Below are 17,847 nucleotides of genomic sequence, written 5' to 3'. Positions count from 1 at the left end.
GCAAAATTACTCATGTGGGTAATCGTGGTTATAATGCTTAGAGCTCAGACCTCATGCTAGCAGAGGGGGGAGCTTTAACCACCCCCGTCCAGCAGAAACTGGGCGGGGGCAGTTAAAATGGAGGGGGGAGGGCTTAACCACTGTGTTCCCACCCCGATCTGTCCGACTGCAATTTTAAGCTGGTGGGATCCTTTTGAAATATGTCCTATGTTTCTTTGTTCCTATATGTCCACCTCCTCCCACCGGGACTCCACTCCCTAAGCCCTTGCAGCCACTTACCTTGTGCCGGCGACTGTTGCCATGGCAGTGGCCTCCGAGCTGTGTGATTTTAACGGTCGGGCAGCCGCTTCCTGGCGACTTCACGCCCCTTTTGGTTGGGAAGATGGCAAGCGGCGTGCAAATGAAGATGGCCATTAAAATTGTCCGAGCTCCCTGCTGTGGCTACAGGATGATACAGCTGCTCGCTAGGCCACATTCCCACTCAGGAGACAAAATCGACCCCAGTGTTTTGGCTTGTTGTGGAGCAATTAACAGAGCTTGTGTTAAATTCATATGGCTTGATTTTTAACAGCAAATAGATATATGGGTGTATTGCAATGGTATTCAAATGATGTAAACAGATTGTCTGATACATTTTCCTTCCTTTGCACCATTGCAACACTAGTCATGCTATTGCTGCAAAGGCAACAAATACTATTTTTGCAGTGTACCACAATTACTGCTTTACATTCATTCAAAAATTAGGCATTGGGGCATGTTATTGACATGAAGACAATTTAGGTCAATAGTTTAAAGCAAAACAATCTCATTTTCTCAATGTTCAGACATATCAATCACGCACTCAACCATTAACATTCTAAATACAGAAAGAAAAGAAACTCCTATCTGCAACTTTTGGGACACAAGTTTGAACACAGGGAGTCCATTTATGAATGTGATTTGAAACAGCAGGATTGTATTTCATAATGCTGCCCTGGAGCAACTCTGAACGTTGAATAGACGCTTGATAGAGTTGAGCACACAAGTGGAATGTTTTTGGCTTTTGGTTCCTGCGGTCGCTTTATCATTATGTTTTGGGTTAATTAATGCGAACATTATTTCATGTGAAATTATGTCAACATTAATTGCTGCTGCTAAGGAAATAACTTGCTTTTATACTGCATCTTTCCCATCCTGAAAATATGCCAAAATGCTTCGCCGCCCATGAATTACTTTTGAAGTGTAGTCATTTGTTTTGTAAGCAGAACACAGCAGCCAATTTGCATACAGCAATATCCACAAACAGGAAATAAATAATTTGTTTATTGTAATGGTATTCAAATGATGGAAGCTAGGTGAGTACATGAGGAAGAAAGGAATAGGAGGATATGCTGACAGTGTGAGATGAAGTAGGGTGGGAGGAGGCTCGTGTGGAGCATAAACACCAGTGCAGACCAGTTGGGCCGAATGGCCTGTTTCTGTGCTGTAAATTTTGTAAGACAATTAACCTGGTTTTAGTTGAGATAGGAATGCTAACCATGACACTGGGAAATCTCTGCTCTTCTTTGAATAGTGCCATAGGACTTTTTGGGGGGAAAATTGACTCGCGCCCCCTTTAGGGTGCTAACTTCGCCAGGGCACTACTTTTAGCGCCCTGAAAAAGTTAGCACCCCCACACCCGAAAGTGAATGGTAGCGCCCCGAGCAGGAGGCGTTGGCAAGTTCTTAATTGGCATTGTTAAGCAGTCAGTGTTAAAATAATGATGGAATATTAATGATATGTTCTATTTTCATGGGGCAGAAAACTGGAACAGCACTGCCAACTGACACTGCTAATACTACCTTTCCTGGTTTTCTGCCAATTTTATTGTCAATTTGCATGGGTATTATCAGGGGAAACATTGCCTGAAGATATTTTATGTTAAGTTTTGTTGAAATCAATCCAAAGTCATATAATAGATGCAAACTTCAACTGGAACTATTGCTACAGAACTCAGAGTATCCATGTTGTGTGCATTTCACTGTGGCAAATGCATTGTCCTCCTGTCCTCCCTAAATCTCTGTCCCCATATAAAATCCCCAGACTATATTCATGGGCATCCCCTTGACCTTGCCATTTCCTATGGTCTGCGGTTTGATTTACAGACAAGGCCATTTACAACTACAGGAAACTTTGTGCTATCCGGCACCGACGGGACCGACCTGTTGCCGTTCCCTCAAAACTGCAGGACACACTAGCGTTAATGTTGAAGCATACGGAGCTTTTCATCTCCGTATCTGACAACAAACACTGTTGCCTAGCAACAGCTTCTAAACAGTCGGCCCGTACCTTGGAAGCATCTCTGTAGCTTAGCAACAGCTTCAGAGAGACTTTCCAGAGACTGACTGTTGGAAAAAAAAGCCACGAGAAGAAAAAAAACCTAACAAAACGGCTCCTGATTTTTGCCGGTGGCTCGAGCTTGCCGGACATTTAGCCTCCGGATAACACAAAGTTTCCTGTACTTCCTTGTATTCCTCATCATCCACATTCCGCTGTCCTCTTTCAATCCCACTTGTATAAAGGGTTTCATGATTGTAATGCCCTACCCTACATTTACTCAAAATAATTAGTCGCAATACGTTCTACGTAATGGTACATTTCTTTGTCTTTTTTCACAGATTCTGGACTGCCCAGCAGAACATGTAGTCAGTTATCCACTGCGCTGATAGAAACTGCCATCAAAGTGTGTGAGGATTTCTTGCAAAGTCTGATGTACGATGAAGATGATATTGAAGAAGAATTCCTACTGACACTTAATGAAGCTCAGTGGGCAGATCTAATTGAACAGCACTATGACCTCATTCAGTAAGTAAGAGAAAGGCTGTAACCATTATTCTCTGAACAGTATAGAAGCTTTGGCCATCAGTTTCCATTTGGATTTCTCCTGCTCTCTGGCAGTAACTTTGGTGAGAGATTAGCAGAACCTCTGGAGAAATTATATGAATGGGTATTTGTGCCATTTCTCCAGGGGTCCTGCCGATTTCTCATCAAAGTTATGGTGGGTCAGATGAACCCCTGTGGTCTTTTGTTACTACTGCTGTAAAATTCATACAATAGTTTTTTATGATTGGTATTTTTGGAAGCTCAATCATTTGAATCATTCTAAAAGCTAAGACAGTGACGGATTTTACACTACTACTTTATGTAAATATCATATTGCATATGATAAGGGGTAAGCCATTTAGGACTGAGATGAGGAGGAATTTCTTCACCCAGAGAGTGGTGAACCTGTGGAATTCTCTACCACACAAGGCAGTTGAGGCCAATTCATTAAATATATTCAAGAAGGAGTTAGATATATTTCTTAAGGCTAAACGGATCAAGGGATATGGGGAGAAGGCAGGGATAGGGTACTGAATTTGGATGATCAGCCATGATCTCATTAAATGGCGGAACAGGCTCGAGGGGCCAAATGGCCTACTCCTGCTCCTATCTTCTATGTCTCTATACCCATAGATCTCCACTTGATAAACCTCTTTACTGGCTATTTGACCAACTTTTATTTTGCTCAGATCTAGCAATCATGGAATATAATTCTAAGGCCACAATATCAGCTGAAAATAAGCTTGTGCCATGAGTTTGTCTACTATGTGGAACAGTGAATAATAAATGATAGCCCAGATTTTACGGTGCCTATGACCATGTACGCACAACGTACGCCGTCGTAAGTGCCCCGCAAGTTCCGGGTTTCCGCATGCGCTGCGCATGCAAGATTTCAAGGTTCGCCTTGACAGATTGTATGCATTGCTGTAAATTCACTTTCGCTGGCGCAGGGCTGGGTTATTTGCCCAACTACTGCCCAGCGAATACCCACAAAACCTTTATGTCTGGTAAAAGGTTTTGGGCCTTCTTTTACCAGCGTATGGGTTAAAATAAATGATAAAATAATTTTTTTAAATTATTTAAACATTCACCTACATTTAAAATTAGTTTAGGTTATTTTTGTCCCATTTAAAAATGTTTACATTTATTTTTCAAAAAATTTAATTTTTATTTTAAATGTTTAATTAAAGGGTATTTTAATTAATTTTGAACCTGTGATTATTTTTATTCCATTGTTGTTAAATGTTATTTTTTAGGTGATTTCCATTATGCTTATGGGAATTCCGTATGAAAATGGAATCCCCCATAAGCATAATAGGAAACCTCTTTGTCATTGGTTGGCCTGGTCCACATGATCCCAGGGATGCTTATGAACCACATGCGCCCCGGGATGCGTGGGCCTTTATGCAAGCATATGCCTGCAGGCCCAGGAGCGCAAGAGTCCGAAGCTCCAGAGCCATCAGGTAAGTACATAGGGCCAGATATTCCGATCCCTACGGGTGTGTACACACCCAGAGGGACATTGGAAATGCCGGTTTCAGGCATGCCAAGCGCATGTGCTGAAAACCGGCATTTCCGATCTGTCAAGAATGCTCTTGACAGATCGGACGCCTGTCCTGAGGAAGGGCATCTGCGGGCGGATAGTTGCGCTTTCTGGAGACCCTCCACCCGCAGAAAACCCTTAGAAATCTTATGCCTGATTGGCTCCACGTGATCCCAGGGACGCTTGCGAACCGCATGCGCCTCTGGGATACACGGGCCTGCTTTTACCAGCATAAGAGTCGAAAAAAAGTTAAATTTTTTTTTCACTCATTTATCATTTAAAAATACTTTAAAAGAGGTAAGTTTATTTTTAGCGCTGTAAAAATCTTTAATCATTTTTTTCAAAATACTGTACTACATTTTTGTTTAAAATATTTAATTTATTGTAATTTCAACTCATTTTAAAAATGTGATTTAAAAAAAATTATTATTTAATGTTTTACAGTGTTTTTGGGGTGATCTCCATTCATATATTTGACAGGTCTATCTGTCAAGTGTATGAAGGGAGATTCCCTTCTTTGATTGGCTCCCCATGGCCCACGTGATCCCAGGGACGCTTGCGAACCGCCTGCACCTCTGGGATACCCGGGCCCTGCGCATTTCGAGTTGGAGAGGCCCAGGAACGGAAGTGTCCGGACTTCAGGAGCCCTCAGGTAAGTCCGTAGATTTTTTCCAGATTGGAGGCCTCCGCACGCAGGAAGCCTCAGATCGGAAAAGACGGCCCATAGTTTTCTTGCGGTTCAGAGGTGTACGCGGGCAACAAACCTCCGACTGCAATTTCCAGGCCTTTAGAAATTGATTGGCACATTTCATGTACAATTGCTTAACTTGCTTGTACTACAGTCTTGTGTGTGCTATTTCTCCACAGGTGTTAAGCATTTATTTTAAATGAGTTAGCCGTGCGTAAACTTAGCACGCACAGGGATGTAGTATGAGTGTGTTAAGTATTTGTTGTGCGAACATCGCTGATCAGAATTTCTACTGTTGAAGCTTTGTATTTGTTTAATTGTTTATTATTTTGAGATGAACTTGGGCTGGATTTGTGCTGAGCTGGAGTAGTCGTGCAGAGTGTAGGTGTGTTTTGTGCTCAAATCCTCCACATGCAATTCCCGCTGGCTGCATTTTGTTTCTTGAGTGCTTGTGTACATTTGGTGGTGAATGCTCATCTGCAGCACTCTCAACGCAGAGCTTCGCGCGGCAGTTGTGCATATTTGAGAATATGGAATACTCTGACTCTCAGGGCCACGATTTGGATTGAAAATTGTGGGTCCCCCAAATCAGGTGCCCGCCCAAACTCCCACTACGTGCTCCCGATTCGCCAATCACAGTAACAAAAGTGTTTAGACCAAAAAATTACAGATTTGCGTCACAGCTTCATTTGGATCCTCGAATGCATGCAGAAGTATTTAAATGAGTACTCAGCACAACTTTCCATTTGTACGATAGCAAAATACTGCAGATGCTGGAAATCCAAAATAGCAACAGAAAATGCTGGAAAAACTCAGCTAATCTAGAGCTGTCTTTTGTCTCCACTAGTCCTATTACCATCTCATCTCATTTTGAATACCTCTTAATGTCTCTTCTCTTCTCTTTTGTTCTCTCCCAGCCCCCACTGGCCTTTTAATCTATTTCATTTCCTGTGCTTCTTCAGTCTTGACAAAGGGTTTTCACCCGAAACGTTGACTCTATTTTCTCTCCACGGATGTTGCCTGGCCTGCTGAGTTTTTCCAGCATTTTCTGTTGTTATTTTACAACTTTCCATTTGTTGTGCTGGGTTTGTCCTTTTGCCTTCAAAACTTGTTTCAAGTGGGCACAAAGGAAACTCCGCACGTGAAGGGCTCTTAAAGGGGGATATTTTTAGTATGGTATGGTTTCAATATAGAATTGACATTTTATAGTTTTGGAACAATGTTTTTAGGGGATCATTTTTATTTGTTTATTCGAATAAGTTTATTTGTTAACATCACTCACCAAAAATAGCCCATTATTGGCTACTAATTTTGGGTGGATGGGGGGGAAGGGAGGTCACAATTCTGGGTGGGTGGGTGGGTGAGGGGGAAGGGAGGTCACGATTCTGGGTGGGTGGGTGGAAGAGAGGTCGCGATTCTAGGGGGGTGTGGGGGGGAGGGGAGGTCGGCGGGGATATATCTTGACTTTGCAAGATGGTGTAAAATGGGTGGTGGATGTAAAACAGGCTGTCGACTCGCTTTCGCCTGTTTTACATTATCGCACAGCGTCAAAATCTACGCCCCAGGTTTGTAAATCCCTCACACATTGCTGTTGAGAGGACGAAAATGCACTGTTGCACTTTTTTCAATAACCTGTGCAAAGTTTCCTGCAGTCTGAAAAGATGTGATGAAAGTACTTTATTCATCATTCAACATAGGCATCAAAAGACACGTCCAGGGTCCACGCCTGAAGTAGTTGTTAAGCTTTTATATGCAAATAGTGGGCCTAACACCTGTTTGATGCCCCCTTTACCAAATTGGATTGCCCTGAATGCAGTTGTCCTGGTACTGACTGTGTGCCGTAAAACATGGTCTACATACCACCTACCCAGCAGTCCTTAAAGGGACTGCTGCAGTCCGCCACCAAAAAGGTAACTTTTATAAAAGTACTTACCTGAATGTGGAGCCCGGAGGTGCTGGAGTGCCACTGCTGTCCACCACTTGACCCCCCCCCTCCCACGATCGCTGCCTCGAGCACTTCTCCCCCCATCTTTCTGGCGGGAGATATACCTGCTGATATTTTGGACAGGGGTATGTAAATCAAGTGATAATGAGGGAAACACGGCCTCCATCCTGTTTCCTGTATTTTCCCAGTTTGAACGCCAGACATAGAGGCTGTCTGTTAGGGTTGAGGCATGTTCCCAGGCTGGTGGAATGGACCTCAGCATTTAAATAGAAGAGAAGCCCATGCAAGCACACTCGAGGCGTGACCATCTACAGGTCCCATCAACAAAATTAAACATTTTCACAATTTATTTTTTCTCTTCAGGCAGCTTGGCAGATGCTCTTCCTCCTGCTGCGCTGCAGATAGTCTCCACCTCCAGTCGAGTGTGATCCACCCCCCTCCCGAACCCCACCCCCCTCCCCCCCGCCCCAGAGGCTGGGGAGCCCACCAGCTGCATGTACAATGTTGCTGGAACTGGAATATGGCCAGGGTAAGGGGGGGCCATCTCTGGGACCGGTGGAAGTCATACGCCACCATGGATGCTTCCAATCGGAAAGCCTAAGCCAAGAACTCTTCCTGGCTATGTTTACAATGTCACTTACACTTAGTGATCAGAGCAAATCTTCCCCTCACTTTTGTAATCTATATAAAAAGATTTCTGGAACCACCTGAAAGAATCGTTGTGAGAAATGCCCATTCTGCTAGCTACAACCTCAAACAAGCCTTCTTTTTGTAGCGGAGACATGGGACCCCAGCTTACCCCCTTTGTTGTGCACACAGGATAGGGTACAAGGAGAGGAGCTGACTTGTAGCCATGTTCAAAAACATAGGGGTACATTTTTGGAGACTCTGCTCCTGGTACGGAGTTTTATTTGACAGAAGCATAGGTTTGTGATAGGAGTGTGGAGGTCAGTGCACCCGATTTGTGGTCCTTCATTTTAATGGGTCTCTGAATATGGACCCCGTAGATTTTTGCGAGATGGTGGAGAAACAATACATATGAAGTACATACTAATGATATCAGTGTGAAAACATGTACTCCTGGTGACCATTTTCTGGTCTGTGCATTACTGAAGTATCCTGGTCACTGACATGCAAGTTTTCATTTCCCTGAAATTTAAAGTTAGTCAAAATTATTTTTCTTATTCGTAGAACAACTATTAATTTGTTTCTCTTAAAACAAGGCGTTGTCTCGATGTGCATAGACAAGACTGTCTGATAGTGAACCTTATCTGTACTTCAAGCCTCCAACATCTGTTCGCGAAGTGAAAATTAAAATGTCACACACAAGTTGTGGTTAACCGTCCTTTCTCTTTGAACTCAGGCAAGAACATCTATTCAAAATAGGTCAAATATTTTGACCGGGAGCCTAATTCTGTTCTGTATTTCTGTTGGGTTATGAACATATTAAGTTATAACACTATTTGTAGACTAAGTGAAATGCAGCAATTGTTTTTTAGATAGCTAGATATTTCTTTTCTTGTTTATTTGTGTTTCTTCAGCAACCAAGCTACAATTCCTGGCTCCCACAATTATTTGATTCATTGCCAGAACGTTCTCAATAGGCTAAAGTCTGTCCATCCGCAGTTGGAAATAGATGGTATCAGAAACATCTGGATCGTCAAACCAGCTGCAAAGTCACGGGGTAGAGGTAACATAAAACAAAACCTGGTCGGTGCCATTCATTCTTATGTCTGTAGCCGTGTGTGAAATGGAGGATACTTCATAAATAAGTGTGGTGGTTGAACTGGTGGAAACTTGTGGCAGTGAGTCTGGGCATTATTATTTCACTGAAATTTTCTCCAATTAAATATTGGGAAGACTGAAGCCATTGTTTTCAGTCCCCGCCACAAACTCCATTCCCAGCCACTGACTCCATCCCTCTCCCTAACATCTGTCTGAGGCTGAACCACACTGTTCGCAATCTTGGTGTCATATTTGACCCTGAAATGAGCTTCCGACCACATATCTGCAGCATAACTAAGACCACCTATTTCCACCTCTGTAACATCGCCCATCTCCACCCTTGCCTCAGCTCATCCACTACTGAAACCCTCATCCATGCCTTTGTTACCTCTAGACTTGACTATTCTAACGCACTCCTGGCTGGCCTCCCACATTCTACCCTACGTAAACTTGAGGTGATCCAAAACTCGGCTGCCCGTATCCTAACTCACACCAAGACCCGTTCACCCATCACCCCTGTGCTCGCTGACCTACATTGGCTCCCGTTTAAGCAACGCCTCGATTTCAAAATTCTCATCCTTGTTTTCAAATCCCTCCATGGCCTCGCCTTTCCCTATCTCTGTAATCTCCTCCAGCCCCACAGCCTCCCCCCGAGATATCTGTGCTCCTCTAATTCTGCCCTCTTGAGCATCCCTGATTATAATCACTCAACCATTGATGGCCGTGCCTTCTGTTGCCTAGGCCCTAAGCTCTGGAATTCCCTGCCTAAACCTGTCCGCCTCACTACCTCTCGTTCCTCTTTTAAGACGCTCCTTAAAACCTACCTCTTTGACCAAGCTTTTGGTCACCTGCACTAATTTCTCCTTATTTGGCTCGGTGTCAAATATTTTGTCTTTTAATACTCCTGTGAAGCACCTTGGGACGTTTTACTACATTAAAGGCGCTATATAAATACAAGTTGTTGTTGTTGTTTGCATATACAGGTCAAACCCAACATACTTGTATAGAATAACAGCATACAGTAATAATGGGGATGATTTTAACCCCCAACGGGTTTCAGCCAGGCGAGGGTGTGTAGCAAGTGCAAATTGCTTTCGCAGGCGAAATTTAAGGATCGGAGTATTTTAACTTCTGGGCCTCAGCTGCCCATCCGAAACAGGCGGAAAGCAGCAGCAAGCCAGCAGAGGTTCATGTGGCCAGAGCCATCACCAAAGGAAGGATCGCGGGAACCAGGTAAGTCACAGGGAGGTGATTTCGGGAGGGCCTCACGGAAGGGAAGGGGGAGCGAGTCTGGACCAGGGAAGACCCATGACTTTCCTTGCGGAGCCCAGAAAAGCACTCCTGGTCCTCCTGGCCGCACAAAGGGAAGACTTCCACCTACTTTGGAGGGCCTCTTCGCCATTCCGACAGCTGCAGACCTGCCTTCCTCAGGTTCCCTGCTCAGGCCCTGGTTAACAGGCCTCCGGATTCTTTCAGGTTGTAAGAGCAAACATTAGCAATGTGTCTAGATCAACAGCACAAGTATTTAGAAGGAATGTGATACATTATTCAAAAAAGAATTACATTACAGAACGATGGCAAATGACTTAGGATCACAGTGTGAAATGGCTGTTGGCTTCTACAGGATGGCTGATATTTCCAAGAGAATAGGGTGTCATTGATCAAACCCACATTGGTATAAGAATCTTTTTCATTGATGCGGCTTTATGCTTAACTTGTCGGTGACCCCTCGTAAGCATTTTCCAAAGCTCCTTTTAAACTACATGAAGACACACTTCTAAAGCATTTCCAGATGATGCACTTATTTAACAGTCACTGGCCCAATACCAATAATTCCACTGCAAACCTAGACAATGAACTGGTGGCTATTTTAAGGCTGGTACCACTCAAAGCAGTCATGGCCAGAGTAGTTAATCTTCTTAAAACTCTGTGCGATGACAGAACATTTTACAAGGACAGTTTTCTGTTGAAAATGCTTCCCAACCAGCCCGATTGTAAAGTCCTAAGAAATAGTAATAAAATGTTAGTTATTAATTTATTTTTCTCAAAACATACCCTTCCTAGGCATCAGTCATTCTACATATTCCATGAAGTCACCAGCAAAATTTACTTAAATTTAATCAAATGTTTACATCTTCATAATGAAATCTAGAATGTTGAAAAGTGCAGCTATAGGCCTAGAAATTCAGTTGTTTGCGCCAGCTGCTAGCGCCTTAGGAGGCGGAGATGTGGGGCACTAGGCGGCTAGCGGCCGGGCGCTGCGCGGTCTGCGCCTCTCCCCAACTTCAGTAAAGATTTAGCGGCGGCGCAAAGCCTTTGCGCGCGCTCAGCTGCGCGCGCAGATCCTGACGTCATTTCATCGTGCAACGCCCTTTGTGCGCCCCAAACCGGAAATTCAGTGGCGCCGGCCTATTGCGCGCCTGGCGCCCCTAGCGACTGGTGGAGGGGAACGGTTCCCAGTTGCTGCGGGGCGCGGGGGGCGCTAATTAAAGGGCACTCCTCCTGCAGTAGAAATGGCAGCCATTTTGCAACACTCCTTCTTTGTGAGAGACGGATCTTTGCAGAGAGACAAAGGTAGAGAGCTTTCTGGTTTGGCTCAACATTCGCACAGGTACTTGTGGCTTCAGGCCACAGCTTTGCACTTGTCTTTAACTTCAGAGCCATAGCATTGATTGGAAACATATAATGGGGGCTGCAATGGGTGCAAACGCTGGCCTTCTCCATTGCATTCAAAGGGCTCAGAGACGCCGTGAGAGAGTGGCAGTCATGGCCAGAGGGAGAAGGGGCAACAGGCATCGGCTAAGGAGGCCTTACCCACCCAGGGTATACCGCCAGCAGTTCTCATATTTGAACATGTCTGACGAGCAGTGTGTTCGGAGGCTGCGATTCCGAAGGGTGGTGGTCACTGAGATCTGCCACCTGCTTCGCGGAGATCTGCAGCCACAGCTGAGGAGCAGGACGTCTCTGTCGGTGGCAGTGAAGGTGACGGTGTCTCTCAACTTCTATGCCACCGGCTCCTTCCAATCCGCTGCTGGGGACATTTCCAACATCTCCCAGTTTGCCGTACATTGCTGCATCCGCCAGGTGACCAATGCCCTTTTCAGAAGGAGACGTCAGTTCATCTCCTTCTCCATGGCCCTTGTCAAGCAGCAACAGCGTGCAATGGGCTTTGCAGCATTAGCGGGCTTCCCCATGGTGCAGGGCGTCATTGACTGCACGCATGTGGCTTTGCGGGCACCTCTAGAGCATGCCGAGGATTACCGCAACCGGAAGGGCTACCATTCGCTCAACGTGCAGTTGGTGTGTGACCACAGGCAGATCATCCTAGCTGTCAATGCCCGCTTTCCAGGCAGCAGCCATGATGCCTTCATCCTGCGCCAGACTTCTGTGGCAGACATGTTCCAGGCCCAGCCTCACCCACGAGGATGGCTTCTCGGGGACAAAGGCTATCCTTTGTGCACCTGGCTGATGACCCCGCTCCGTGCGCCCAGCACCCCTGCTGAAGAGGGATACAATGACAGCCATCAAGCAACCAGGAACCTCATTGAGCAAACAATCGGCGTCCTAAAGCAACGGTTCCGCTGTCTGGATCGTTCCGGAGGAGCCCTACAGTACTCGCCTGAGCGAGTCTCCAATTTCGTGGTCGTGTGCTGCATGCTGCACAACCTGGCTATCCGCAGGACTCAGCCACTGCCACCAGACATTGGAGGACCACCAGGGGAGGAGGAGGAGGAGGAGGAGGAGGAGGACCAGCACAGGAGGGAGGCAGAAAGTGCAAGGGCCGCCCGTCGGCGGCTTATTGAACGTCGGTTCTAGGCCCCCTCTCAGGGAATGGCTTGTGCCAAGATGAATGTAGCCGCTCCACAAGCCCTCAGCCGAGCAGGGCAACCAGGACTTCCAAAAGAAAGCATGGACAGTGCGATTTAAGAACATTTATTACTTTGATACCTCTGTGCCCTTCCCACATAACAAACTAATGGAGAGAAGCCCCCCCCAAAAACACAAATCGAGCAGTCTCGGCCTTTCAAAAAAACAAATCCACCCTCCCCCTTTAAGAGCTCACCGGCGCCAGAGTGTCTGCCGTCAATCAGCAGCTCGCCGCACCTGCGCTGCGCCCGCCCTCGGGGGTTTCGCCCCGGGCCGCCGGCTTAGCGCCTAATGATAGTCGTGCATCGCCTGTTTTAGCGCAGCAGCAACCGCTTGGGGCGATGCCACTGAATATCGGCAAAGGTGGCGCGAATTTGCGCCGGGCGCAAACTTTAGCGGCCACCTGGCTGTAGCGCCCCAAACGTGGCTATACTGAATTTTTAGGCCATAATGTTTTGTTAATGTTCATGTTACAGGTATAAAATGTGTAGACAGACTGGATGAGTTTCTAAAACTAAAGGATTTTGACCATTCTTTAGTAAACCCCAAGTGGGTTGTGCAGAAGTACATCGAGAAGCCACTTTTGATTTATGATACCAAATTCGACATCAGACTGTGGTTCCTTGTCACAGACTGGAACCCGATAACCATCTGGTTCTATAAGGACTGCTACTTAAGATTTTCCACTCAGCCCTTCACACTGGAAAACCTAGACAGGTAAAGCAAAAAAGAATGCAGATTGTGTCAAATATATTATATTTGAAGTTATTTATGGGTACGGTAGTGCAGTGGTTATGTTACTGGATGAGTAATCCAGCGGCCTGGACTAATAATCCAGAGGACGTGAGTTCAAAACCCCATCGTGACAGTTAAACTGGAAATAAAAAGCTGGTACCAGTAATAGTGACCACGAAGCTGTCGGATTGTTGTAAAAACCTAACTGGCTCACTAATGTCTTTTAGGGAAGGAATCTTGCTGCCCTTACCCAGTCTGGCCTATATGTGACCCCAGTCTGACACCAACACGGTTGACTCTCAACTTCCCTCTGAAGTGGTCTAGAAAAGCACTGAGTGGTATCAAACGCTAGAAAAGAACGAAAGAATAAAACCAGATGGACCACTCGGCTGTGACCGCGCCATCGAATTAGGACAAAGGCACACCTAACCCAGTCAATGCTGAAAAATCCCCCTCACTAACACCTGGGGGCCTGTGGTAAAGTTGGGAGAGCTGTCTCACAGACTAGTCAAGCAACAGCCTGACATAATCATTCTTACAGAATCATACCTATCAGCCAATATCCCAGACATCTCCAGCAGCCTCTCTGTTAGGCTCAGGTATGTCCTGTCCACAATAAGCAGGACAAATCCAATCCAGCCAATTACTGTCACATTAGCCTACTCCCAATCATCAGCAAAATGATGGAAGGAGTTGTCAACAGTGGTATCAAGCAACACATACCAATAACTTGCCCACCAATGCTTAGTTTAGGTTCCGCTAGAACCACTTGGCCCCAGCCCTTATTACAGTCTTGGTCCAAATATGGAAACGAGAGCTGAAATCCAGTGGTGAGGTGAGAGTGACTGCTTTTGACATCAAGGCAGCATTTGACCAAGTGTGGCACCGAGGAGCCATAGTAAAACTGAAGTCAATGGGGTCGGGGTGTGGGGGGAGAGGAGCTCTACAGTGGCTGGAGTCATGCCTGGCACAAAGGAAGATGGTTGTGGCCATGGGAGGCAAATCATCTCAGAACCAGGATAGCGCTACAGGAGTTTCTCAAGGCAGTGTGTCAGACTTGAGTATCTTCAGCTGGTTCATTAATGACCTTCCCTCCGTCATAAGACCAGAAGTGAGGCTGTTCTCTGATGATTGCACAATGCTCAGCTTCATTCACAAGACCTGGACAACATCCAGACCCCCACACCCTGAGAATTAATAAGAAATCTGTTTTATCATGAACTTGTCAAAACATGAATCGAGTTGGTGATAAATCTATGAGAGAGATACAAAACATTGGATCATAAACAATAACTTAGTGATTACAGCTATGAAAGCTAAATGGAAAGAATGTGCATATCACAAAAACAACAGATAAGGTCAAGGATATAATAGGTCACAAATCAAGTTAGGGGATTGCCTGTGGCAGAGCTGATGATGAGTCAGAGAATATGCTTTTTTATGACCAATTTCATTTAATGCAGTGTTGATTCTAGTGCTGTTGCTCCTGAGCAAAATAAAAACAAAACGAACTCTTCTTTTTCAATTGTTTCTCTTGTTCTTTTGCTACTCTGTAATTTTTTCTCTGTCACCATCTGTGTCAACCTGTTTGTCTTCCACTCTTTTTCTTCCCTCTCTGTATGGCTCTGACACGTTTTTACATTGTGCTATCCTTCCGTTTATTTGTCCTTGAATATTTTATCTCATTCCTTCACTTACTGTGTGAAAGCCTCTCCTTCACAGTGCCACCTCTCTCTGCTATGCCTTTCCCAAGCTGTCCTTGTGGCTCTCACACGTGTTCCTTTGCACTCAACTTTTACTTCTTGCCTTATTTAATGCCCAGGATCCACAGCAAGATAGTGGTCAACATTTACCAGGTTTGAGGTAGGTGCCAGGAGTGGGCTTGGAGAGGCTATCTGAGAGACAGTGAAGCATACACAAGTGAGGGGCTGAGGACTTGGCCTGTAGGAAAGCAGTAGCCAGGAGGAAGCTGAAGGTAGTATGTCTTGCAACACATGGAAGGTATTGGCTGCAGGAAAACAGGGCCTGGGAGGAAGCTGGGGTGGAGGTTGCTATCTGCAACTACCCATGAGGGATAGTGTCTAGATAGTTGATGGGGGCTTGGGAGCATTCGGTGGGGCTGAAACACGGGTACGTTGGCAGGCAGGGAAAGACCATCTGGAAAGAATTGTTGGATGTCGCAGGGGTTTGGTAAAGGAGGCTAGACTGTGCGGTCTGTCAATACTCTGCGGGGGAGGGTCTAGGAGTACTCAAGAGGATATGGAAGCACTGGACAAGATCTGGGATTTATCAGCACTAAGGGGGACCTGGGTCTTGGAGGTACTGCCAGGGGGTTAGGATTTGTCACTACTATGGAGTGCTTCTGGAGCCTGTAGAGGGGTTGTTCTGGAGTTTCAGCAGCACTAGGGGAAGGGAGCAGTTGAAGGAGGAGGCACACGGGGCAGCGCAGCAGAAAAAAGCCAGAAGGTAGAGAGCAGACAGCAACCACAACCACAGTTGCAGCAGCAACAGAGATAGTGACTATATGGGTCGTTGAATATATTTAAGGTGGAGATAGACAGATTTTTGAACGATAAGGGAGTCACGGGTTATGGGGAGCAGGCAGGGAAGTGGAGTTGAGGCCAAGATCAGATCAGCCATGATCGTATTGAATGGCGGAGCAGGCTCGAGGGGCCAAATGATCTACTCCTGCTCCTACGTCTTATGTTCTTATAGCCAGAGCTTGAAAAGCATCCACAGCTGCGGCAACAACGAAGTAGCGGCCATCACTACAGTGAAGGCTCAAAGTGACCATGGCTGCTGCAGGACCCCAGATAGTGGCTGCACCAGGAAGCCACAAAGTGGACATGGCTGCAACAGGAGTGAGTATAGCAGTTGTTTGGCTTCATCAAGAGAGAGAAAGTGGCTGCATAATTTATTTAGTACATGCACTATTGGAGCCCAAGCCATGTGTGCATAGTTGAAACCATTTCTGATCCAAATAAACAGGCAGCAAAGCCTAAGTCAACAATTAAATCTATAACTAGACACTCCAAGTTTAGCACCTGGCTCAAGGAAACGTATTCCAGGATTTACAACACTCTACAGGCAACTCTACGAGCAAGAACAATGATTAATATTTTATAGGGTTTTATGTTACGAATATTAATTATACTGGTGAATTTTCAAGTAAGTGAAAAATCAAGATGGCGACTCAAATTTGGTAACTCAACAATCACCAATTTTTGCCCTAAGAATGTGTGACACTTTGAAGTGTGGTATCCTGAAGTTAGTCCTTTAAGTATAATGCTTTTCATACTGGGTGGTTGCCCAGTTGGTTGAACCGCTACGTGTAGCGTTACTGTTATGTTAATGACCTTGTTGCCAGGATGTCAAGGTGAGAGCAGTGTAATGGGCCCTACTGCCCTTTTGGCGTGCACGTTTTTACCATTACTTTTATCATGTGGACTTCCAAAGCAATATTGGGAAATAATGTTTTAAAATTAAATAACACTGTTTATGCCAAACTTCTTGCAAAATTGGTACAATGATGTTTAATTTTTCCACAGTTCAGTGCATCTCTGCAACAATGCCATCCAGAAGCAATTAAAACCGTCTACTGAACGTAACCCTTTGGTGCCAAAAGAAAACATATGGCCAAGTGGCCAGTTCCAAGACTATTTAAAAATTAAAGGTCACGACAACATCTGGCAGGAGATTGTCCACCCTTCTATGAAAAAGGCTATCATTTGTATTCTGGTGACGGTTCAGTCGATTGTACAAGCACACAAAAACAATTTTGGACTATATGGTGCTGATTTCTTGCTGGGAGAAGACTTTAAACCATGGCTAATTGAGATCAACTTGAGTCCAAGTATGTCACGCTCTACTTCTGTTACCGCACTGCTGTGTGCAAATGTGCAGGAAGACACCATCAAAGTAGTCATTGACAGAAAATATAACAGCAAGTGTAACATTGGACAATTTGAGTGTCTGTCTAGACAGGTAAGAATATCTTACCTCCATCATAATATTTTTTTCTAAACAAGCATTTCTGTGTGTAGGATTGATATTTCCTGACCACTGCAGTAGTGTGACCACAATCATACAAGTTGAAATGTGCTACTTGCCATAATTATGGTGGTTTATCTTTAATTTCAGGAATGTTGCTATTAGAATTAAAATTCGTGCTGCCTGCTCATTATAATGATTGGAGCGCTGAGCTCAGCACTAAATGCGCTGCTGGTTGGCTCAGTGCTCAAGAGGGGGAGGGCCAATATCGGGTGCAGCCTACTGGTCAATAACATTTTGCCTAGGCTCTCTGCACTTCTTAAAGGGGAGGCGCTTTGGTGCATAAGCACCTCATTGTCACTCTGCATGCAGCCATGCCGCAACAGGGAAGAGAAAGGACTAGGCGCTTCTCTGATGCAGCACTGGAGGCCTTGGTCCAACGGGCTACACAGAAGACAGGTCCTCTGCCCGCATGGGGGGCAGGAGGCCTTCCAGGCAGAAGGCACTGGGAGG

The 17,847-nt window shown here is 45.4% G+C and overlaps 1 protein-coding gene across 1 annotated transcript; it reads left to right on the top strand.

Moving 5' to 3' along the window:
* Positions 1-2,581: 2,581 nt before the first annotated feature.
* On the top strand, positions 2,582-17,367 carry LOC147105707 (protein monoglycylase TTLL8-like). The gene is made up of 4 exons (XM_086010938.1): positions 2,582-2,823; positions 8,559-8,707; positions 13,086-13,326; positions 16,893-17,367. The coding sequence occupies exons 1-4, from the start codon at positions 2,729-2,731 to the stop codon at positions 17,365-17,367; spliced, it is 960 nt and encodes a 319-aa protein (XP_085867064.1). The 5' UTR covers positions 2,582-2,728.
* Positions 17,368-17,847: the final 480 nt, after the last annotated feature.

The sequence above is a fragment of the Somniosus microcephalus genome, chromosome 17 (assembly GCF_052327205.1).
Source record: "Somniosus microcephalus isolate GS21.2 chromosome 17, FLI_Smic_1.0, whole genome shotgun sequence".
Lineage (NCBI taxonomy): Eukaryota > Metazoa > Chordata > Chondrichthyes > Squaliformes > Somniosidae > Somniosus > Somniosus microcephalus.
The sequence above is the reverse complement of the archived record's forward strand: the minus strand, read 5'-3'. Positions and strand labels throughout refer to the sequence as shown.

Bases quoted from the DNA above. Each gene is read 5' to 3' on its own strand.
- LOC147105707 (XM_086010938.1), top strand. From the start codon at position 2,729: ATGTACGATGAAGATGATATTGAAGAAGAATTCCTACTGACACTTAAT. The intron at 2,824-8,558 runs GTAAGTAAGAGA...GTGTTTCTTCAG, and splicing joins CAGCACTATGACCTCATTCA to CAACCAAGCTACAATTCCTG. The intron at 13,327-16,892 runs GTAAAGCAAAAA...ATTTTTCCACAG, and splicing joins ACACTGGAAAACCTAGACAG to TTCAGTGCATCTCTGCAACA.